At 40.0% G+C, this 24,370-nt stretch overlaps 1 protein-coding gene across 5 annotated transcripts in view; it reads left to right on the top strand.

Annotated features, from left to right (window-relative positions):
- The window catches only part of LOC122561322 (solute carrier family 28 member 3-like), a 196,365-nt gene that overhangs the window by 151,328 nt on the left and 20,667 nt on the right, over positions 1–24,370 (top strand). For 4 of the 5 annotated variants that reach the window (XR_006314992.1, XM_043713019.1, XM_043713029.1 and 1 more), the window contains one exon: positions 5,085–5,183. Coding sequence is in view for 4 of the 5 variants with exons in the window: in XM_043713019.1 (XP_043568954.1) it covers positions 5,085–5,183 (99 nt within the window). In the remaining variant the exon portion in view is untranslated. Of the gene's footprint in view, positions 1–5,084; positions 5,212–24,370 lie in introns of those variants that run through there. The other variant, XM_043713050.1, reaches the window with a different exon arrangement.

The following is a 24,370-nucleotide window of genomic DNA, read 5'->3' on the forward strand; positions in this document are numbered from 1 at the left end:
GGGGAAGGTGTTGGAGGCTGCTTTTATTGATTTTTGGTGTGCTCAGGGATAATTGCTCTTAAGTGACAGATTGAGTCAAAATAACATCTCGCTACATTAAGTGGGATTCCAAAAATTATTTGGAGACAGTTTTCCCCAATAAGAAAATCCAATGCTGGTTTTCCCACTTGATTTCAGTTTTAATTTTGCTGATTAGGAAATGATAATTTAATTTCATTTGAAACTATTTCAGAATGCAAATAGACTTATTGCCAATACGTTTGTTAGATTATTAGTTTCTCATTACACCTTTATCCATGCAATTATAAAGCTTTGATATTTCTAAGTTCATTGCCCTTTCTGTATGTTTCAGTTAGATCCCCCCTCAACATTCTAAACTCCATCAAGTATAGACCCAGAGTCCTCAAACATTCCTCGTATGTTAAGCTTTTCATTCATGTGACCATTGTAGTGAACCTCCTCTGAACACGGTTCAGGGCAAATACATCCTTTCTGAGATATGGGGCCCAAAGCTGCACAGAACACTTCAATTGTGGTCTGACCAAAGCCTGACAGAGTCTCAGAAGTACATCCCTGCTTGTATATTCAACTCATCCCAAAATAAATGCCATCATTGCATTTGCGTTCCCAACTACTGACTCAAGTTTCCCTTGAGAGAATCCTGACTAGAATTCCCAAATCTCTTTGCACTTCAGACTTCTGAATATTCTCCCCATTTACAAAATAGTCCATGCCTCCATTCTTCCTACCTTATACTTTGCCATGTACTCCATCTGCCACTTCTTTGCTCACGCTCCTAACTTGTCTCAATCCTTCTGCAGTCTCCCCGCCTCCTCAATGTTACCAGTCCCTCTATCTATCTTTGTATCATCTGTAAACTTAGCCAGAATACCCTCAGTTCCTCTGTCTAGATTGTTAATGTATAAACTGAGAAGTTGTGGGCCCAACACTGAGCCTTGCAGACAGCACTTGTCACCAGCTGCTATCCTGAGAAGACCCTTTAATCTATAATTTTGCCAAACAGCCAAGCTTCTATCCATGCTAGCACCTTCCCTCTGACACCATGGGCCCTTATCTTACTCAGTAGCCTCCTGGGCGGCACCTTGTCAAAGGCCTTCTTGAAGTCCAGGTAGATAACATCCATTGGCTGTCCTTGGTCTAACCTGCATGTTACTTCCTCAAAGAATTCTAACAGATTTGTCAGGCATGAATTCCCTTGATGAAACCATGCTGACTTTGCACTATTTTACTATACAGTTCCAAGTATTCAGAAATCACAACCTTCATAATGGGTTCCAGGATCTTAGCCAAGACTGAGGTTAAGCTAATTGATCTGTAGTTTTCAGTCTTTTGTCTTACTCCCTTTTTTAACAGAGATGTCACATTAATAATTTTCCAATCCTCTGGGACCCTCTACTAGCAATTCCTGTAAGATCACCAGTAACACATCCACTATCTCTTCAGCTATCTCTCTTCGAACTCTGGGGTGTAATCTATCTGGTCCAGGCAATTTATCCACCTTTAGGCCATCAGTTTTTCTAGCACCTACTCCTTGATAATGGCCACCATTCTCAGCTCTGCCCCTTCACTCTCCTGAACTTTTGAGACATTACTCGTATCTTCCACTGTGAAGACTGACGGGAAGTAATTATTTCATTCCTCATCCATTTCCTTGTTCCCCACTACTATCTAATCAGCATCATTTTCCAGTGGCCCAATGCTCACTTTTGCTTCTCTTTTGCCCTTTATATAATCGAAAGAAACTCTTACAGTCTTCCTTTGTTATTTCTAACTAACGTACTCTCCAATTTGATCTTCTCCCCACTTATTTCTTTTTTGTTGCCCTCTGTTGTCCTTTGTAAACTTTCAAATCCTCTGGTTTCCCACTGCCCTTCACTGCATTATATGCTTTCTCTTTTACTTTTATGCTATCCATAACTTCCTTAGTAAGCCATGATTGCCTCATCCTCCCTCTACCATGCTTCTCTGCTGTGTCTCCTGAATTACTCCCAGAATCACCTGCCATTGCTATTCCACTACCTTTCCTGCTTGGCACCTCTCCCAGTCAATTCTACCCAGCTCCTTCCTCATGGCTCTATAGTTGCCTTTATTTAGCTATTATACTGTTACCTCTGATTCTATCTTCTTCCTCTCAAATTGCAGAGTAAATTCATTCATATTATGATCACTGCTTCTAAGGGTTTCTTCACCTTAAGCTTCCTTATCAAGTCTGCCTCATTGCACAACACTAAATCCAATATTGCCTGTTCCCTAGTGGCTCCACCACAAGCTGATCCAAAAGGCCATCTCATAGACATTCCACAAATTCCATGTCTTGCAATCCACTACCAACCTGATTTTCCCAGTCCACCTGCATATTGAAATTTTTCCTTTCCTACACATATTTTCTGTTGAGAGTGTGGTGTTGGAAAAGCACAGCAGGTCAGGCAGCATCCAAGGAGCAGGACAATTGATGTTTTTGGGCATAAGGCCTTCATCAGTAATTCCTGATGACGGGCTTATGCCCAAAACGTCAGGTGAAGACCATCCCATCGGAAAAGGTCCCTTCTTCCCTACTACTGGTGCTCATGTCCCATGAATTCTAACCCATTTCTCCCACGTCAATCTTTGAGCCACGCATTTAGCTGCTTAATCTTATTGACCCTGTGACAATTATCTCATGGCTCAGGTAGTAATCCAGAGATTATTACCTTTTTGGTTCTGCTTTTAATTTTAGTCCCAGTTGTTCATACTCCCTTAGCAGAACCTCTGCCTGAGTTTTATCTATGTTGTTGGTACCTACATGGACTATGACCACTGGATCTTCACCCTCCCACTCCAAGTTCCTCTCCAGCCCAGATGCGATATCCCGAACCGAGCACCAGGCAGGCAGTGCAAACTATGGAACTCTTGATCCTAGTCACAGAGAACAGTGTCTATGCCTCAAACCATACTATCCGCATTTCTCTCCCGCACCCCCGGAACCACATTGCTATGGTCAGTTGGCTCATCCTCCCTGCAGTCCCTATTCCCATTCACATAGCGAGCAAAACTCTTGAACCTGTTGGACAAGGACCAGGGCTGAGGCTCCTGTAACCCTACCTCCTAGATCCCTCTACCTACCTCACACAGTCACACCCTCCTATCCCTGACCACTGGCCAAATTTGAGTTAGTCTGAGGGGGTGTGACTGTCTTCTGAAATACAGCATCCAGGAACCAACAGTGACGTGGTCACTGGGAACCACCAGCTCTGACATCATGCAGAAACAACACATCACCTGACCCTCTATCCTTACTCAATGCATTATGAATTTGTTTTTTAAAATTTTTAACTATTTTTGTATCTCTGCTTATGCAATAAATAAATAAGTTGTAACGAAGAAATTAGCAAGGTTCAAATTTAGCAGACCTTTTATTAGCCAATCAAATCACAGCCCTCCTATGATGCCACTTTTCAGTTTTTCCTCAGTCAAAACCATTTTTATACAGAATGTGGGGGTGCCGTTGTGGGACTGCAGTGTACAAAGTTAAAAATCACACAACACCAGGTTATGGTCCAACAGGTTTATTTGGAAACACTAGCTTTTGCAGGGCTACACAACCACTTGATGAAGGAGCAGCACTCCGAAAACTAGTGTTTCCAATAAACCTGTTGGACTATAGGTGTTGTCTGACTTTTAATTTTGATTCAGAACCTCTTACCTTCCTAGACTGATTGCTATTCGGTCCGGCTCAGCTCCGGTCCTGAAGTGCAGACCCTAAATCCATGTGGCAAGTTTTTATAATCTCTTACCTTCCCAGGGTCCTCTCCATTCATTCTCACTCAGACACCAAACTACATACACTGCAACCAACAAATTTTGCAGTAGCACATCTCTCTACACTCCTTTTATTTTTGGTTAGAGGTTAGTGGGCGGCACGGTGGCACAGTGGTTAGCACTGCTGCCTCACAGCGCCAGAGACCCAGGTTCAATTCCCGACTCAGGCGACTGACTGTGTGGAGTTTGCACATTCTCCCTGTGTCTGCGTGGGTTTCCTCCAGGTGCTCCAGTTTCCTCCCACAGTCCAAAGATGTGCAGGTTAGGTGAATTGGCTATGCTAAATTGCCCGTAGTGTTAGGTAAGGAGTAAATGTAGAGGAATGGGTGGGTTGCGCTTCGGCGGGTCGGTGTGGACTTGTTGGGCCAAAGGGCCTGTTTCCACATTGTAAGTAATCTAATCTAATCTAATAGAACGAAAGGAAGGAAACACTACTATGGTGTAGTGTTTAGGCATTAAGCACTCCATGATACCAAGCCCACCATAATCTACTCTTCAGTGTTAGGTGACTGCCTCCAGGCTGTAATAAATACGCGGAACTGAAGAAGAAAGAATGAAAGGGAAGGCATATGATAATGTGGAAAGCAGGATAAATAAATATAAAAAGGGATTTAATTGCAAAGAAAAAGATGATGGTAATGCACAAGAAACAAATATACATACAGAGGAAGGATACTTCAAAACAGTAGAATCATTACCATCAACTGTTACCAAAACATGAGGGAGAGACTAAGAGGGAGTTTCTGTTTTTATTGCCTATTTTTAATGTTAGATGAAGATTGCCCTAATTGATGTCATTGTCAACTGTACTTTTACCATTCTCTATGGCCAAAGACAAGGGGTATGCATAAAGAAATGCTACAACAGAGCCCTATGGAACTGTTCACCACCAGGAATTCTATCATCAGAAGAGGCAAACAAAAGATTTTTTTTAAAAAAATCCTTACTGGAAAAAATATTTGTCAATAAAGTATTATAGAAGGGAGTAAAGTCAAAGATTTTATTTAAACAGAAATATATTTTTATGCAAAAATGATGTAATGGCTTATAATAGTCATACATTATGAACTAGATTGAATCATAAAGTATTGATAAATATTTTATTCAAATATTTTACTAAATATCTTTCTACTACTGACAACAATCGCAGACTGGTTTGATCAACAATAATTACAGCAAATATACATATCTCAGCTATATAAATTTATATGTTTATCAATTTTTGTTTATCAATTCCTATGTTTATCAATTTGATTTTTTGACAGCTTCTTTGGCTCCACAAAGACTGCATGACATAACAAGTGTCAGTGTTCGGGCTCTCATTTCCGGTACTGTTGCCAGCTTCATGACCGCCTGTGTAGCAGGTATAAATTTTGCATTATTACTACATAATTTTCCATGTAAGGACAATGAATGGTGCCCATTGTTAGTTGAACATACATTGTCCATTTAATCTCAGTGATATTTTGTGCCCCAATTACTTAAAGTACAAATTGATAACATTGCAGTGAAGGAAATGGACCCAAGTAAATGAGGTAAGCAATAATTTATCTCCCTAACCAACCAGATTTTACATTAGCAATGAGTTAGAAATTAGAGTGAGAGAAATTCAATGCCAAATCAGACACAGAAAATAAATGAAAAATGGGAAAGAAAGATTAAATCGAAGGAATAAAGCAAAAAAAAGGAAAAGAAAAATAATTAATATTTTAAAAACTATTTTGGATATCCAATGACAAAAACAGAAAAAAAAGAAACTCCACATTTGTAATAGCCAATTCTCAGTGCCAGAAAAATTATTATTTGTATTTACCATTGAATGCATTGTTAAAAGAATCTTTGACAATGAATCCTGTCATGACTTAAAGCTCCCAAGATTGGCTCTTTCATTTCAGAACAGCTCTAACTGTGGTGGGCATTATCCAATATTGTTACCAAAAATGTGTAGTCCTTGGAGGAAACTATATTACCCCCATTTATTTGGATATTTGTGTTTTTCATTTATGTCTGTCTTCAATAGGCCGATTAACACCAGAAGGGTCAAAATCTAATTCACAGAGTCATAGAGTTTTACAACATAGAGTTCTTTTGGCCATCGTGTCTGCCTGGTTATCAAGCACATATCTACTATCATCCGATATTCCTGCATTTGGCTCGTGGTCTTGTATGTTATGGCATTTCAAGTGTTCATCTAAATACTTCTGAAATATTATTGATGATTCCTGCTTCTACCACCCTCTCAAGTAGTGAATTTCAGATACTCACCACTCTCTGGATGAAAAAGCTGTTTTCTTAAATCTCCTGTAAACCTTCTGCAGCTTACTTTAAATCTATGTTCCTTGGTTATTGACTCTTCCACTAAGGGGAAATGTTCCTTCCCACATTCTTGATGAAGGGCTTATGCCCAAAACGTCGACTCTCCTGCTTCTCAGATGCTACTTGACCTGCTGTGCTTTTCTAGTGCCATACCTTTCGACTCGGACTCTCCAGCATCTGCACTCCCCACTTTCTCTCAGAAATGTTTCTTCCAATGTATCTTTATCATAATTTTTTATACCTCAATTATGTTTCCCTTAGTATGGCCTTGCTTACATCTTATACAACTTCTTCATATCCTCCCTGCTCTTGTATTTAATATCTTGTCTAATAAAACCAAGTATTCCACAAACTTTTTTAACTGCCTTATCCAGTCTAAGGACATGTACATCAAGGTCCCTCAGGTCCTCTGTACTACTAGAGTCCTACCATTCAGTGTGTACTTTCTTGACTTGTTAGCCTCCCAAAATTCATCACCTCACACTTTTTCAGATTAAGTTCCATTTGCCACTGTTCTGCTCATCTGACCAGCCTGCTGTTATGTTCTTTAAGGTTTTCCTCATCGCAGTTTAACACACCACCAACCTTTGTGTCATCTGTGAACTTACTGATCAAAACTCCTACATTTATTCCTGAAGAAGGGCTCATGCCCGAAACGTCGATTCTCCTGCTCCTTGGATGCTGCCTGACCTGCTGCGCTTTTCCAGCAACACATTTTCAACTCCTACATTTATGTCTAGAACTTTAATGTATGCAGCACTGAACCCTGCAGTATGCTATTGGACACAGAATTTCAGTTCGAAAAACATTCTTTGGCTATCATTTTCTGTCACCTTTATAGGAACATGTTGGCCCGCACTTCCACTTTTTAGAAGACTCCCACTGCTGTGATGTAGATTTTCTGACAAGTAGCTGCTTGCAGCCTACTTTGGCCATATCTTGTCTTATCATATTATAATTGACTTGCCCCAATTCAGAATCTTTATTTCCAGTCATATTTGTCTTTTTCCACAACTACCTTACCAAACTACTTCAGCAGACACACTTGCCCAGGTTTGTTCCCTAAAATTAGGACTTTCCATGTGCTATCTTGAAAGCTCTTGTGGACATATTTTTAAGAACTATGTCACACTTTGTCTATCCCAGCTAACATTGGAGAAATTGAAATGACCTACTGGTACTACCCGTTTAATTTCATACTTATTTGAAAAACCAATATATATGCCCTTTTTTCTCTCCCTGACTGTTTGTGCAACTATAATATACTGCCAAGACTGTCTCTTTTTCCTTCTTACATTCAACATATGGCTTCAGTTAAGGAACCATCCAAGGTATCATCCCTCATTATTGCAATAATTAACTCTTTGATGATTATTGTAATATCATCCCCTATTTTAGACATAACCCTCCCATCCCTAACACTCTGAATTCCAGAATATTGAGTTGCTAGTCCTCCCCTCACTCAACCATGTCTCTGAGATAGCAATTGTATCAGAACCCTGTGTGTTAATCAGTACACGCAACTCATCTGACTTATTCACCAGACTCATCGTATTAAAATAAATGCCATACAGCCTTGCTGTTCTCCCAGTGGCCTTAACTGTATACAGTCTGCCTACTAGATTGACTGTATTATCTTCTATATTTGTCTGTGCATCATCTGTTATTGTACCTTCACTACATATTCTTTCCTCCTGAAAAATTAATTTAAACCTCCACCAATCACAGTCCCAAAGCCCTGCAAAGATGTGAGTCTGCATTTTGGCTCAGGTGCACCCCGTTGGATTTGAATAGGTCCTACTTTCCCAAGAAATGGATCTTGCAAAGTGCTTTATTGCAGAGAAAGATGAAGAACAGAACAATGAACTCAGCACTTTAATTCTGTTGATACAACTTGCATTCACTAAATTCTATATAAGTAATGAACAAGTAATGCTGTTTAACTTTGCTTAATATAAACATAATAGTGACTTTTCATTCTGGCTACTGTATGTAAGAAACTCCTCATCTTGCTTTATTTGTCTCTTCTCTTAATGAAGCAATCAAATTTGCAAAGGTAGACTGAAATATGAGTTTGAAATAATGTCACAATAGTTTCCTGGAACAGTACGTGGTGGAACCAAGCAGCTATCATTTCTAACAACGTGTAATGAGGCAGGTTTGATTAATCATTTTAAAATAAAAGACACCCTGTGACAAAGCAATCATAATCTGTTTGAGTTCCATATTAAATTTGAAAGCAATATAATCCAGTCATGCATAAGAATTTTAAAGTTATACAAAGCCAACGCCATTGGTATGAAAGGAGACTTCAATAAGAGCAGAGTATTGCAGATACTGGGGATTTAAAATAAAAACAAAGTGCTGGAGATGCTCAGCAGCTCTGGCAGCATCTGTGGAGAGAGAAAAGGTTAACCAGAACACTGGTTTGGATACTGAAGAAGAGACAAATTGGACTCAACGTTAACTATCTCTGTCTCTACAGATACTACCTTCACATGCTATCTGTCTTCAAAATAGAAGGTACATATTGTGTACGAAAAAATGAAGGTTAACTAAACAGTTAACAGGAGTGAGAAGTGTAAGGTAAATAAAATTAGTAATGAAATGGTTTGTAGAAGCCTGAGCAACTGAATGTCAACAAATCCCTAAGAGCAGACGACCTGCATCCAAGAATTTGAAAAGAACTAGCTGGAAAAGTAATGCACTTGTTATGATTTTCCAAAATTCCTTGGGTTCTGGAATGGTGCTTGTGGATTAGATGTTAACAAATGTAACTCTGCCATGCGAAAAGGAGGTAGAGGTATAACTAAGAATTACAGGCCAGGTTGTCTGACGTCAAGATCTATATGGACTTCAGTAAGGCATTCGACAAGGTTCCCCCTGGGAGACTGGTTAGCAAGGTTAGATCTCACGGAATACAGGGAGAACTAGCTATTTGGAGACAGAACTGGCTCAAAGGTAGAAGACAGAGGGTGGTGGTGGAGGGTTGTTTTTCAGACTGGAGACCTGTGACCAATGGAGTGCCACAAGGATCGGTGCTGGATCCTCTACTTCTTGTCATTTACATAAATGATTTGGATGCGAGCATAAGAGGTGCAGTTAGTAAGTTTGCAGATGACACCAAAATTGGAGGTGTAGTGGACAGTGAAGAAGATTACCTCAGATTACAACGAGATCTTGTTCAGACGGGCCAATGGCCTGAGGAGTGGCAGATGGAGTTTAATTTAGATAAATGCGAGGTGCTGCATTTTGGGAAAGCAAATCTTAGCAGGACTGATATACTTAATGGTAAGTCCTAGAGAGTGTTGCTGAACAAAGGGAGCTTGGAGTGCAGGTTCATAGCTCCTTGAAAGTAGAGTGGCAGGTAGATAGGATAGTGAAGAAGGCATTTGGTATGCTTTCTTTTATTGGTCAGAGTATTGATTACAGGAATTGAGAGGTCATGTTGCAGCTGTACAGGACATTGGTTAGGTCACTGTTGGAATATTGTTTGTATTTCTGGTCTCCTTCCTATCGGAAAGATGTTGTGAAATTTGAAAGGATTCAGAAAAGATTTACAAGGATGTTGCCAGGGTTGGAGGATTTGAGCTATAGGGAGAGGCTGAACAGACTGGGGCTGTTTTCCCTGGACCGTTGGAAGCTGAGGGGTGACCTTATAGAGGTTTACAAAATTATGAGGGGAATGGATAAGATAAATAGACAAAGTCTTTTCCCTGGGGTGGGGGAGTCCAGAACTAGAGGGCATAGGTTTAGAGTGAGAGGGGAAAGATATAAAAGAGATCTAAGAGGCAACTTTTTCATACAGAGGGTGGTATGTGTATGGAATGAGCTGCCAGAAGGAGTGGTGGAGGCTGGTACAATTGCAACATATAAGAGGCATTTGGATGGGTACATGAATAGGAAGGGTTTGGAGGGATATGGGCCGGGTGCTGGCAGGTGGGACTAGATTGATTGGGATATCTAGTCAGCATGGATGGGTTGGATCGAAGGGTCTGTTTCCATGCTGTACATCTCTATGACTCTATGACTCTAAATCGTCATGAAAATGCTGGAATCTGTTGTTAAACCCTTAGCAGTGCATTCAGCAAATCATGTTATCATCAGACAAAATTGCACATGTTTTATGAAGCAGAAACTATATTTTGCAAGTTTATTCCAGTTGTTTTGAACATAGGGTGAACAAAAAGGAAGCCTTTTATACAAGTATACTTGAATTTCCAAGTGCATTTGAAAAAATGCCACCAAAAAGGTTAATTTGCAAGACAAAGGCTCTTACACTTGGGAGTAGCACATTGTTTATTGGACTGGAAGCAGAGATTAGGGATAACTGGGCCATTTTCCAGTTGGCATGTTGCATCCAATTGAGTTAAACAGAATCAGTGCTAATGCCTTCACTTTGGGCGATCCATAATGAAGACTGCAAATACAAAGTTTGATTACTTACAGTGTAGAAACAGGTCCTTCAGCCCAACAAGTCCACACCGACCCACCGAAGCGCAACCCACCCAGACCCATTCCCCTACATTTACCCCTTCACCTAACACTCCGGGCAATTTAGCATGGCCAATTCACCTAACTTGTACATTTTTGGATTGTGGGAGGAAACCGGAGCACCCGGAGGAAACCCACGCAGACACGGGGAGAATGTGCAAACTCTAAACAGAGAGTCACCTGAGGTGGGAATTGAACCCATGTCTCTGGCGCTGCAAGGCAGCAGTACTAACCACTGTGTCACCGTGCTGCCCCTTTATTGGGAATGTAGCTGGTAAGGAGGTCAAAAAGAGGCGACAAAAAGATTTAGACATGTTAAATGAATAGACAACAAATTTACCCATATTGGAAATAGAGTTATATTAGTGCAAAGAGTGTGGATACAAAGTGGTAGCCCTCTAATGGACTGAGGAGTGGCAGATGGAATTTAATTTAGATAAATGTGAGGTGTTGCATTTTGGAAAGGCAAATCAGGGCAGGGCTTATACACTTAATGGTAAAGTCCTGTGCAGTGTTGCTGAACAAAGAGACCTTGGAGGACAGGTTTGTAGTTCCTTGAAAGTAGAGTCACAAGTAGACAGGATAGTGAAGAAAGTGTTTGATATAAGTGTTGGGAGGTTATGTTGCGGCTGTACATGATATTCATTAGGCCACTTTTGGAATACAGCATTCAGTTCTGGTCTCTCTACTACAGGGTGCTAATAAACTTGAAAGGGATCAGAGAAGATTTACAAGGCTGTTGCCAAGGTTGGAGTGTTTGAGCTATTGGGAGAGGCTGAATAGGCTAGGCTGCTTTTCCTGGACTACCAGGGGTGAGGGGTAAACTTAGAGAAGTTTATAAAATCATGAGGGGCATGGATTGGGAAAATAGCTAAGGTCTTTTCCCCAGGTGAGTAGAGTCCAAAACTAAGGGCATAGTTTAAGTTGAGAAGCGACAGATTCAAAAGGGGCCTCAGGGGCAACTTTTTCACACAGAGGGTGGTGTGAGTATGAAATGAGCTGCCAGAGGAAATGGTGGAGGCTAGTGCAATTACAATATTTTAAAGGCATTTGGATGGGTATATGAATAGAAGTGGTTTAGAGAGAGATGAGCCAAATTCTGGCAAATAGGACTGGATTAATTTAGGATATGTGGTTGGTATGGATAAGTTGGACTGAAGTCTTTATTTCCATGCTGTTGTTATGAAGATGTGGGTGTCCTGTACCTTTAAGAGAGTTAAAAGCTGGTAGAGCTACCTGACAGCACCAAAGTTCTGAATAAATGAACAATGTAACACTTGGTTGTACACTACATTTGCTGATTGCCTGGAAACAACAAAACTGATTCGAATTAGGCCAATCAGTTTAAATTATACCCCAAAAAATACCAAATTCCAATCAAATTTGAATTGAATATATTGACAATCTTAAAAGCCAATGACATAATCTGATGCTTTGGGAGTATAAGACTGGGGAGAACTGCCCAGATACCAGCATGTAAAAAGACTGCCTGAAAAATAGCTCTCTTAAAAGTACCATTATAGATCAGTAAGCTATGAAGCAGAAATCCCTAAGAGGAAGAAAAGAAGACCGGAATTCAGAGAAAAAGAAGGCTGCCTAGTTTTAAGATAAGAAGATTTGTTTTGTAAATCTTAATTTGGAGTTTTATCGGACTAGTATTGTGGAAGGGAAAGGTAAACGATAGGTTAGAGGACTGAATTGTAAATAGTTGTTATACTTGAAGAAATAAAGTTGTTAATTTTTGCTTTAAATAATTCTTGGCCTCGAATTTTCACAGATTACTGCATGGGATAAATCTTTTCTGTGTTGCTGTTTTAAATGAAGCAGGAGAGTTTACCCTGTGTTGTAACAATTTGGGGGCTCGCGTCCATGATTTGAACTGGTTTAGACAGATTTGAATAAATTTAAACACTTGTAGATTAGCGCCCTAGATCTTCAAATAAAACATAAGTGAAGACAATTTATTTAATTTCGGTGATGTATAGTTGATTTAATTAAAAGCAAGAGAAATGGCTCTTAAAATTGCTGAAGAGTTTCTGGGATTTGAAGATGATTCTCAAATTTACAAAGGAAGTTTAGAAGGAAAGAAAATGGCCATACTTTTAGAATTAGCAAAGAAGTTAGATTTGGGTTTAACCAAGGACAAAAAGAAAGCTGAAATTGTAAGGGAATTACACAATGCTTAGGTGTAACAGAGAAACAAACAAGTGCAGTAAAGAAGAAAAGGAGCGAGAAAGAGAGAGAGAATTTGAACTTGAGAAGTTGTGACTTAGCAAAGGCAAGTTAACAGGATGGAGATTAAAAGAGAAGGTAGTGATATATATATAAATATGTCAAAACTCTGCCACGTTTTGATGAGAAAGATGTGAGAAGATATGTCAAGAGATTATGAAGAGGTTAAACAGGCTATTTTAAGTGCTTATGAATTGGTACCAGAAGCATATAGACAATGGTTCAGAAACACAAAGAAGGAACGAGGTCAGACTTATGTTGAGTTTGAAATAATTAAACATAGTCATTTTGATCAATGAGTGTGTGCTTTGAAAATAGATCCCTACAGCGTGGAAACAGGCCCTTCGGGCCAACCAGTCCACACTGACCCTCTGAAGAGTAACCCACCCATTTCCCTCAGACTAATGCACCTAACACTATGGGCAATTTAACATGGCCAATTCCCCTGACCTGCACATCTTTGGACTGTGGGAGGAAACCAGAGCACCCAGAGAAAACCCACGCAGACACATGGAGAATGTGCAAACTTCACACAGACAGTCACCTGACGCTGGAGTCGAATCTGGGACCCTGGTGCTATGAGGCAGCAGTGCTAACCACTGAGCCACTGTGCTGCCCCTGTAAGTTAAAAAAAACGACCTTTGAGGCTCTAAGAGAGATTATTCTGCTGGAGGAGTTTAAAAAACTCACTTCCAGAGATGGTAAGAATTCACGTGAAGGAACAGAAAGTTCAGGAAGTGAGAAGGGCAGCAGAATTAGCAGATAGGTACATGTTGGTCCATAAGACAAGCTTCTGGCCAAACTTTCGTCCTGTGAGGGATGGAAGTTGGAAGAAGGGGAGATCCTACACTGCGAAACAAAGAGTTGCGAGCACTGGTAAGAATTTACCAAAGGCTAAAAAAGAAACCCAAGAGGATGGACAGAAGGTGAAAGGCCTCAGGTATTTTCACTGTAATGGAGTGGGATACAGAAAATTACAGTTGAAGAGCACTGGGAAAAGGTGTTTTCACTGCCAGAAAGTGGGACACGTAAAGTCAAAGAGCTGGTCACTAAAGAAAGGCACTATGGGAAATGATGTGGTAAAAGAAGCTAAGCCAGTGGCATCAGTGAAGGTAGTAAAGGTGATCCCAAGAAGAGCCGAGGAGCTGCAGGAGAGTGCACAGCCTAGGCAGGGTCTGAGTATGGAGTTAGTACCTGATCTCTATAAAGAATTCACCTCTGTGGGCAAAGTTTACTCAAAAAGAACAGGGGAGAAGGAAAAGAAGTTATAATTTTGAGAGATATAGGATCTAACCAGTGGCTGATAGTAAGGGACAAGCAAATATGCACTCTTTTTGATCTGTTACCTGAGAGTGTGGTTATTTGTGGGATAGTTGGACAGAAATTTAGCATTCCCCTATGTACGATCAGGTTGGAGTGCCAACTTAAGACTGGGGAAGTTACAGTGGGAGTGATTGACAGAGTGTCAGTGCCAGGAATTCAGTTTGTTCTTGGGAATGATTTGGTAGGATTCGAGGTGGGAGTGACACTCATGTTGTGGAGAAGCCCAAGGAAGACCAAGAAACTGAGGAGTTAAAACAAATATCCTGGTATTTTCCCAGACTGTGTGGTAACAAGATCCTACTATCATAAGTAACAGCACGAAGCAAAAACCAAAGAGAAGGATGAAGCAGTTGAGGTTCAGTTAGCGAATACCCTGTTTGACGTAATGATGCAGGAAAAGCCTGAACAGACAGAGGGTCAGACAGAAGTGTTTAGTCCTGAAAGGCTAATGGACTTGCAACAGAAAGACAAGACTATAAAAGATATATATGTGGATGTGTACTCCGAAAAGGAGGCAGTGAATATTTCTGAGTGTTATTATTTGAAAGATAGAATCCTAAGATGGAAATGGAGACCACAGCAGGTTAGTGCAGAGGAGAAATGGGGCGAAGTGCACCAGATTGTGTCACCTAGGGGTACGAAGGACTCCGGCTAAGGCACAATAACATTTTTATTGACCTGGAATGCACAAGCATGTGGTTAACTTTTGCCGTACATGTAATACGTGCCAAATGGTAGGTAAGCCACAGGCGGTAATAAAGCCAGAAGCTTTGTTGCCAATTCCCATATTTGAAGAACCTTTCACCCGGGTTATAATTGATTATGTAGGTCCCCTCCCGAGAACTAAAAGGGGAACCAGTACTTGTTAACCATAATGAATGTGTCTACCAGATTTTCAGAGGCAATTCCAACGTGGAGTATCCAGGCAAAAAAGATGGTAGAGGAGTTAGTAGCTTTCTTCACATAGTATGGTCTACCCAGAGAGATTCAGTCGGACCAATGGTCAAATTTCAATGCCAGGCTGTTTAAGGAGGTTATGGATAGCTTAGGTATACAGCATTTTACATCCATTGTGTATCATCCTGAATCCCAGGGAGCTTTACAAAGGTGGCATCAGATCTTAAAGACCTTGTTGAGAGCGTACTGTCAGGATTACCCGAATAATTGAGATAAAGGTATTCCATTAGTATTATTGCTGTTAGAGATGCCCCAAACAAATCGACTCAGTTTAGTCTCTTTGAGTTAATATTTGGTCATGAAGTGAGAGGCCCTTTGAGATTAATTAAAGAGAAATTGACAGGACCAAAGTCGCAGAACTCACACTTTGAATATGTATCGATGGTGAGGGAGAGACTAAATTGAGTCAGCGACATAGTTAAACAGCACCTAAAGAGGGCATAGTGTAGAATGAAGCAGGTGGCAGATAAAAGCTCTGAGACTCAGATGTTTTTCCGAACAGATGACGTGTGTGTTAGTACTGTTACCATGGGATTCCTTCAAAGCTAAGTTTAGTGGTCCCTATCAAATTGAAAAAAAGTTGAGTCAGGTGAACTATTTAATAAAGATGCCAGATGGAAAAAAAATGGTATCAAGTATGTTATGTGAATATGTTGAAACTATATTATACTAGAGAGGAAGAACTGGAGAAACAGATGTTAATTATTGCCCTGCAGAGTGAGGAATCAAATCCAGATGATGTGGATTTTGAGGTGCCTCAGAATAGATTAAAAAATGAAGAAGTCCTTGAGGACTGTTTGGTACTGTCCTTACAGCATTTTAATGTGTATGTCACGAACATACACATTACATATACACAACGTTGGAGACAGTTGTGTACATTGATCACAATCCGCTTACCTTAGAATGCTTTAAAGACAAGAATATGACACGATTTCATTGGAGTCTTATGTTACAGACTTTTAATTTAAAAATCATGCATGTTGCGGGTCAGAAGAATGTAATTACAGATGCGTTATCGCAGATTTAACTGATAGAGTTTTGATGAGATTTGTCTTTATTAGGATAGGTTCATGAGCTATCTGTCTCAGGAGCATAGAACACAGTTGAAAGATTTGTTACTGCAGTATACGGACATATGTCAGAATCAGATGGGGAGGACTAATGCTATTGTACATAAAGTAGACATAGGGAATACTGCTCCAATAAACAACACCCCATCAGCTTAATCCTTTCAAAGCCAGACAGGTTCAGATGGAGGTGGAATCCATACTCGACGAGGACATCATCGAACCAAGCCAGAGAAAGTGGGGTTCGCCGATCGTCTTAGTTTCCAAACCAGATGGGACTCAGTGATTCTGCCTGGATTATCGGAAGGTCAACGCCGTTGCAAAGTCTGACTCATATCCAATTCCAAGATTAGAGGACTGTATCGAGAAAGTCGGACAAGCCAGTTACATCACCAAGTTGGACTTATTGTGTGTTTACTGGCAGGCATCTTTATCAGGGACAGTGAAAGAAATTTCTGCGTTTGTATTCCCAAATAGGCTATATCAGTTTAAAGTGATACCCTTTGGAATGAAGAACGCACCCGCCATATTCCAAAGCCTCATGAACAGAGTTGTGGCTGGGTTAATAAACTGTGCAGTCTATTTGGACGATGTAGTGATCTTCAATAAGTCCTGAAAAGATCACATGGTATAGTTGGCAGAGCTCTTTGAATGACTACGAGAAGCAAAACTGGTGATAAATTTAAATAAAACTGAATTCGTGAAAGCAGAGGTGACATTCTTGGGACATAACATTGGTCATGGAATGCTGACCCCACGGAACACAAAGACAAAGGTCATCGAGGAATTTCCATAACCAACCTCGAAGAAAGAGGTGCTTCGATTCTTAGGACTCAGCAGATTCTATCAGAAGTTTGTTCCAAACTTCAGCAGCATAGTGGCACCGTAAACTGATTTGCTGAAGAACACAAAGTTTCAGTGGCTAGAACAATGCCAAGAGGCATTCGACCATTTGAAAGCCATATTAACCATCAAACCAGATTTAGCTACACCAAACTTTTCAAACCACTTTAAAGTCACCATCGATGCTAGTGACATCGGAGTTGGAGCTATACTCCTACAGGAAGATGAGGATGGGATTGAACTGCCAGTTGGTTACTTTTCAAAGAAGATCAACATCCACCAGGGGAAATACTCCACAATTGAAAAAGAACTATTGAGTTTGGTACTTGCCTTACAACATTTTAATGTTTATGTCACAAACAATGGGTCAGAGACAGTTGTGTACACAGATCATTATCCGCTTACATTCTTAGAAAGCTTTAAAGACAAGAATATAAGACTATTTCATTGGAGTCTTATGTTACAGACTTTTAACTTAAAAATCACATATTTTGCGGGTTGGAAGAATGTAATCACAGATGCGTTATCGCGGATTTAACTAATAGAGTTTAGATGAGATTTGTCTTTATTGGGTAATGTGTTTAAAAGTAGAGAAAAAAACAATGAAGCCATCTTTTCATTATGATGGTTCATTTTTTTCTTAAAGGGGGGGTTGTTATGAAGATGTGGGTGTACTGTACCTATAAGAGAGTTAAAAGCTGGTAGAGCTCCCTGACAGCACCAAGTGTTCTCAATAAGGTAACGATGTCCTACTTGGTTGAAAGCTAAATTAGCTAGTTGCCTGGAAATGACAAAATAGATTCAAATTAGGCCAATCAGTTTAAATTATATCCCGAAAATACCGAATTCCAATCAAGTTTGAATTAAATATTTTGACAATCTTAAAAGCTTTGGGAGTATAAGACCGGGGAAAATTGAACAGTTGAGAGGACAATTGTCCAGCTACCAGCATGTAAATAGACTGCCTGAAAAATAGGAGAAAGTGAGGTCTGCAGATGCTGGGGATCAGAGCAGATGCTGGGGATCAGGAACACCTCTGGGACACCCGGACCAACCAACCCAACCACCCTGTGGCTCAACACTTTAACTCCCCCTCCCACTCCACCAAGGATATGCAGGTCTTTGGACTCCTCCATCGCCAGACCACAACAACATGACGGTTGGAGGAAGAGCGCCTCATCTTCCGCCTTGGAACCCTCCAACCACAAGGGATGAACTCGGATTTCACCAGTTTCCTCATTTACCCTCCCCCCACCTTGTCTCAGTCAAATCCATCGAATTCAGCACCGCCTTTCTAACCTGCAATCTTCTTTCTGACCTCTCCGCCCCCACCCCAGTCTGACCTATCACCCTCACCTTGACCGCTTTCCACCTATCACATTTCCGACACCCCTCCCCCAAGTCCCTCCTCCCTACCTTTTATCTTAGCCTGCTGGACAAACTTTCCTCATTCCTGAAGAAGGGCTTATGCCCGAAACGTCGATTCTCCTGTTCCCTGGATGCTGCCTGACCTGCTGCGCTTTTCCAGCAACACATTTTCAGCTCGTGCCTGAAAAATAGCTCTGGTAAGAACAATGACTGCGGATGCTGGAAACAAGATTCTGGATTAGTGGTGCTGGAAGAGCACAGCAGTTCAGGCAGCATCCAAGGAGCAGCGAAATCAGCGTTTCGGGCTTCATCAGGAATAACCGTTATAGAGCAATAACCTGTCAAGCAGAAATCCCTGAGAAGAAGGAAAGAAGCCGAATTTCATAGGAAACGAAGGCTGCCTGGTTTTGAGATAAGAAGTTTTGTTTTGTAAATCTTAATTGGGAGCTTTAGTGGACTAGTATTGTGGAAGCGGAAGGTAAATGATAGGTTAGAGGACAAAGTTGTAAATACTTGTTAGTTAATTATTCTCTTATATACTTTACGAAATAAAGTTGTTAATTTTTACTTTAAATAATTCTTGGCCTGTTAAAATTCACAGATTACTGCACAAGATAAATCTTTTTTGTGTTGCTGGTTTTAAATTAAACAGGAGAGCTTACCCTGTTTTAACACTGTACAGCTCTATGACTATGAAATATTTAAAGAGTGGTTCACAGGGAACTCAAAAATGGTAGCCTGCAGGTATGGCAAGGAGGTAGGATTTTATTCTTCTAAAAAAAGGATCAGGAAAGATCAAAATGGAAAAAAAAATCAATAAAGCAGACTTATTGAATTGATGTGGGATGTTGCTGCTAGAATTCTCTGTGTACATTAGCACTCATCTTATCACAGCTGAATATTGTGCATCTATGTGACAGAGGTCAACAAAAAAGCAAAGGCTATCTTATGGACCCACAATTGAATGCAATAGTGCACATCATTACCGGAATCTTCCACTCAACACCCCTTCTATCACTTCCTGTCCTCAGAAACACCTGCAAATGAACAAAGAAATTCCAAAAACTGGTTAATACCATTTGTGCTGCTCATAATTTACCATTCTAAGATGTTGTATTCAACAAACCCATATCCTGTCTTCCCCATCTTGATATCCAATGTAGAACAATCTTCTTAAGAAAGTTTTACCAGCTGACATCGTTTGGATTAAGGAGTGAGAAACACAGGAAGTCACAAAGTAAGTTCCTTGTAACAAACACCATCTGTTGAATTAAATGTTTTGAACATCATGGTAAGAGTGATCTTTTTTTAAACACCTTCAGGAGGTGCCAGGTGCCTGAACAGTCAACTTCCACAGTTGGGTGCCTCAGTACAAATTCCTTGTGCACTTATGGAGAGACACAAACAATGTTGCACTTTATTGAGGTTTCTGTTGTACAGATTAAATGGCAGATTAAATACCTTAAACTCACCATGTGAGGGTGTTATCACTTTGTTCTGGGGATTTTCATTTGCTAAGTAATTAAAATCTAGGACTGGAATGAGGAAATACTTTTAACCTGAAGGTTATGACTTTTTAGAATTTTGTACTGTAGAGGGTTTTCAATGCTTTGTCATTGAGAATATAAGACTGAGATTCATACATTTTTGTTCTCTCAAAAAATTAAGGAATATGGAGAGTAGGCAGGAATGTGCAGTTTAAGGGGAATGATCAACCAAGATTGTATTGAATGTGATACAGGACCGAGGTGTGCAATGGTCTACTTATATTTCTTCTTTGGTCCTTACTTACTTCCTGACTTAAAATTTATTGTCTGTAGTTTTGTTAAACACGTGACTCCAATGTCAGCTTTTAATCAACACTGGCTAACACTTCTCCCCTGCTAACCAACTCCCCAAGAATGGAGTTCACACCAACCTGACCAGGCAATTCCCTCTGCTGAGATCAAATTAATTGGGTTGTTGTAGCAGCATGATTGTGATAATTTGCTCGAATGTAAAGTTATCTTTAATTCTATGCAGAATTCTCATTCAGATGTCCAGGTTAAAAAGACATTATTCAAGAATATCTTGTGCAACACTTAATCTTCAATTAGCAGCAATATTATTTTTATTATATCAAAAATGAAATATCTTTTGGATGGAAAATAAAACAAAGAAAATTCTTTTCATAGAATGTCGTTTTATTATATTAACGGGCATTGTTGGAAATGAATGACACACACAGGGTTATGATTTCAACCTGGCCAGGTGGGTGAATTTCTGTGTGGAGAGCACTTGAAAATACTGGCGTGTTGGGAAGCTGACAGTAACTTGCCAACTGCTACATTTATCCCGGGTGTTCTTAAACATATACCAGGTGACAGGCTAGTTCATTCTTTAAGTTTGCAAAGTGAGAATTGGCTGCTATTTTACTCCAGCATTCTGACTTCTAATTCTACTTGGGAAATTCGTGTGCACATTCTGGAACTCAACAGAAGATTCTAAAAGACGAAAGCTCTCTCTTAAAAAAATTACAGTGAAGAGTGATGGGAGTAAAATAGGTAAGGGGGGGATAATGGTGCATGTGGTTTTGGTGGCTTGCAACATTTGAGGAGTATTGTGTGCTTCAGTTTTTAAGAATCTGAAATTTAATCACCAATTATTATTTTACAATGCCAATAGTGTGTATTTCTAGGAAATCAGGGTCAGTGAAGTTATTTCACATGGAGATGGTGCCCTTTATAAACCATCTTCTATCAAAGTTGAAATCTTAGCAACTGTAGCTGCCAGACCTGCTGGATCAAAGTTACACCACTGAGAAGGAACCTTCAGAGGGTACAGCCTCACATTCTTGAATAGTATTCAGCATAAGTGCGGATACATACATCTTGGTGGATACTTGTGATTTGGTGGAAAGGAAGCCATAAGCTGACAAGAGCACAGCAGTCACCAGATCAGCTATCATACACAGATAATGTGTTTCTCTCACACTGTGCTGGACACCAATTTTTCAAAAGATCACAACAACAGACAGGACTTCTGCATTGAACATGAGACCCTTCCAACACAAGGGCCTTTACAAACTCTAGTGAACAGGTGACAACAGTTATTCCAAACAAAGGAACAGGCAGAACAGCAACCTGCCTCAGGACAGCAGGCAGTAAGGTCAGAAACATGAAATGTCACCCATAGACTTTTAAGAAAACAGTAATTACACTTAGGTTCACAAAGGTGAAAGTTTTTTTCTGTTTACTAATATTTTGTTTATATTGTGATGTATTATGGATGTACGTTTGCTCGTGGAGCTGGAAGGTTCGTTTTCAGATGTTTAATCACCATACTAGGTAACTTCATCAGTGAGTTTCCATTGGAGGGCTGGTGTTATGTCCCACTTTCTATTTACGTGTTTAGGTTTCCTTGGATTGGTGATGTCATTTCCTGTGTTGGTGATGTTATTTAGCGGATGGTAGATGGGGTCAAGTCGATGTGTTTGTTGATAGAGTTTCAGTTGGAATGCCATGCTTCTCAGAATTCTTGTGTGTGTCTCTGTTTGGCTTGTACTCGTCAAAGTGGTGTCCTTCTTCACCTGTATGTAAGGATACTAGTGATAGTGAATCATGTCTTTTTGTGGCTAGTTGATGTTCATGTATTCTGTTGGCTAGTTTTCTGCCTGTTTGTCCAATGTAGTGTTTGTGACAGTTCATTTTGCTTGTCGACTGTATAGGGTCTTGTAAGTTGCTGTCTTAGTGTGTTGGCGGGTTTGTGGGCTAAAAAGGTAAAAACAATGATTGTGGGCTACCATGATGCTAAGAGGTCTGAGTAGTCTGGCAGTTATTTCTGAGATGTATTTGGTGTAGGGGAGAGTGGCTAGGATTTCTAGGTGCGTTTTGTTTGCTTGTTTGGGGTTGTTGCTGAGAATTGGTGGACTGTGTTCATTTTGAATATGCTGTATAGGTGATTTTCCTTTGCTCTTCGAGGTTCTTCTGTGCTTCAGTGTGCAATGGCTCGTTGAAATAATGTTCTATTGCAGCTTCGTTTCTGGGTGTTGGGATGATTGCTTCTGTAGTTCAGTATTTGGTCTGTATGTGTTGTTTTCCTGTAGACGCTGGTTTGAAGTTCTCCATTGACTATTCACTCTACTGTGACATCTAGGACTAGCAGTTTGTTGTTGTTTTCCTCCTGTTTTGTGAATTTTTATGCCAGTAAGGATATTATTCATGGTCTTGAAGGTTTCCTCTAATTTGTTTTGTTTAGTGATGACAAAGGTGTCATCCACGTAGTGGACCCAAAGTTTGGATTGGATGCTTGGCAGAGCCATTTGTTTGAGTCTCTGCAATTCTGCCTCTGCCAAGAACCCTGATATTGGAGATCCCATGTATTGTATTATATTGTAAATGCTTATTGTGTGGTCTTGCTACTCTAGCTTCATTTCTATTTCACGTGTGTGGTGTCCTGGTTTAGATTTTGACTCAGTGACAGCTGAAATAACACCATTGGCACATCCTCAGCTGTCCCGGGTGATATATGGGAAAACCAAAAAGAAGGGAGTATAATAAAGATATTATAATTGAGTGATCTAAATACTACAAGATAAATTTTCACATAGTAAAAGACTTCAGTACTTATATGGCATCCAAAGCCTCCACTGCATTGCTTCCACAGCTGCCTGGCACAGCTCACTCTCTTCATCGTCAGACTCAGCCTAAGACCATCCAAAGATTCAGGTGTATAGAACACCCCTGGCATCTGGAAGTACCTGAGCATGTAGGAATCATGATTGCTTTCAGAAGAGAGGACAAACACTTATGTAATCCTTGGTCAATGCCCATAGCAAGTTGGGCATCGATTGAATGGAAGCCATTTCTGTTGATAAAGTTGGTTGGCTGTTGAATATTGTTGTAATAACTCCATGGGTACAATCTATGATCATTTGCACTTTGGAGAATCTAGCAATCTTGCAAAGCATTGGCGATTCTGCATCATGCTGAATTTTCTTCTAAATCCAAGTAGGAATAGCAGTCTCAAAGTAAAATCCATACCTTGGAGGTTTTCGGCTTTATTCTGCACAATTCAACTGTTAGCTGACACTAAAGGCATTCCAAAATTATTCAGTAATCAAGGGACAAAAGGAGGAGAGGAAACAAATATGAGCACTATCACTAGAAAAATAAGTACAAGAATCTAATTGGTTAAAGACCATTAAGTCTCCTGGACCTGATGGGATGTGTCTTAGCATATTAAAAGCTAGCTGCAAATGCAGTAGATGCACTGGTAGTTTTCTTTCAGTATCCTCAGAATCTATAAAAAGTTCCACAGGATTGAAAAATGCCAATATAATGCTTTATTTAAAAAGTTAAGGGGATAAAAACGGCCAATTAGTTTAATGACTGCTTTTGGGAAAATATTAGAGTCTACTATAAAGAATGTAATAGAGCATTTGAAAATACATAACATAAGCAAGCAGAGTCAGTATGATAAATGACAAACACCTATCAACTTTACTAGAATTTTTTGAGGAGATAGTAAGCAGGATAGATAAAATGGAAGCAGCGGATGTAATATGTTTGGATTTTCAGGAGGCTTTTGAAATGCTATCACATATTACACTATTTAATAAGATAAGAGGCCATGGTGTTGGATATGAAATATTAGCATGAATAGAGGATTGGCTAACAAACAAAAAACAGAGTTGGGATAAGGGCAGAATATTCAGGATGGCAAATTATAGCTAGTGGAGCATCACAGAGATCACAGCTCGCACCACAACTATTTACAATATGTAAAGGTAAGTTTGCCACAGTCCCACCAGATTATAGAGTTGCTCTCTCATTAGAGAGGGACAACTGGTGGTGGTTTAACCTAAGGGTAACCATGCCTCTGGTGAGGGGAGAGGTCAAGAAAGAGAATCCTTCTTGATAACTTCAGTTAGTGTGTTGAGGATTGGTTAGTTCAGTTGGCTGAACAGC

The sequence above is a fragment of the Chiloscyllium plagiosum genome, chromosome 2, assembly GCF_004010195.1.
Source record: "Chiloscyllium plagiosum isolate BGI_BamShark_2017 chromosome 2, ASM401019v2, whole genome shotgun sequence".
In the NCBI taxonomy this organism is placed as follows: Eukaryota; Metazoa; Chordata; class Chondrichthyes; order Orectolobiformes; family Hemiscylliidae; genus Chiloscyllium; species Chiloscyllium plagiosum.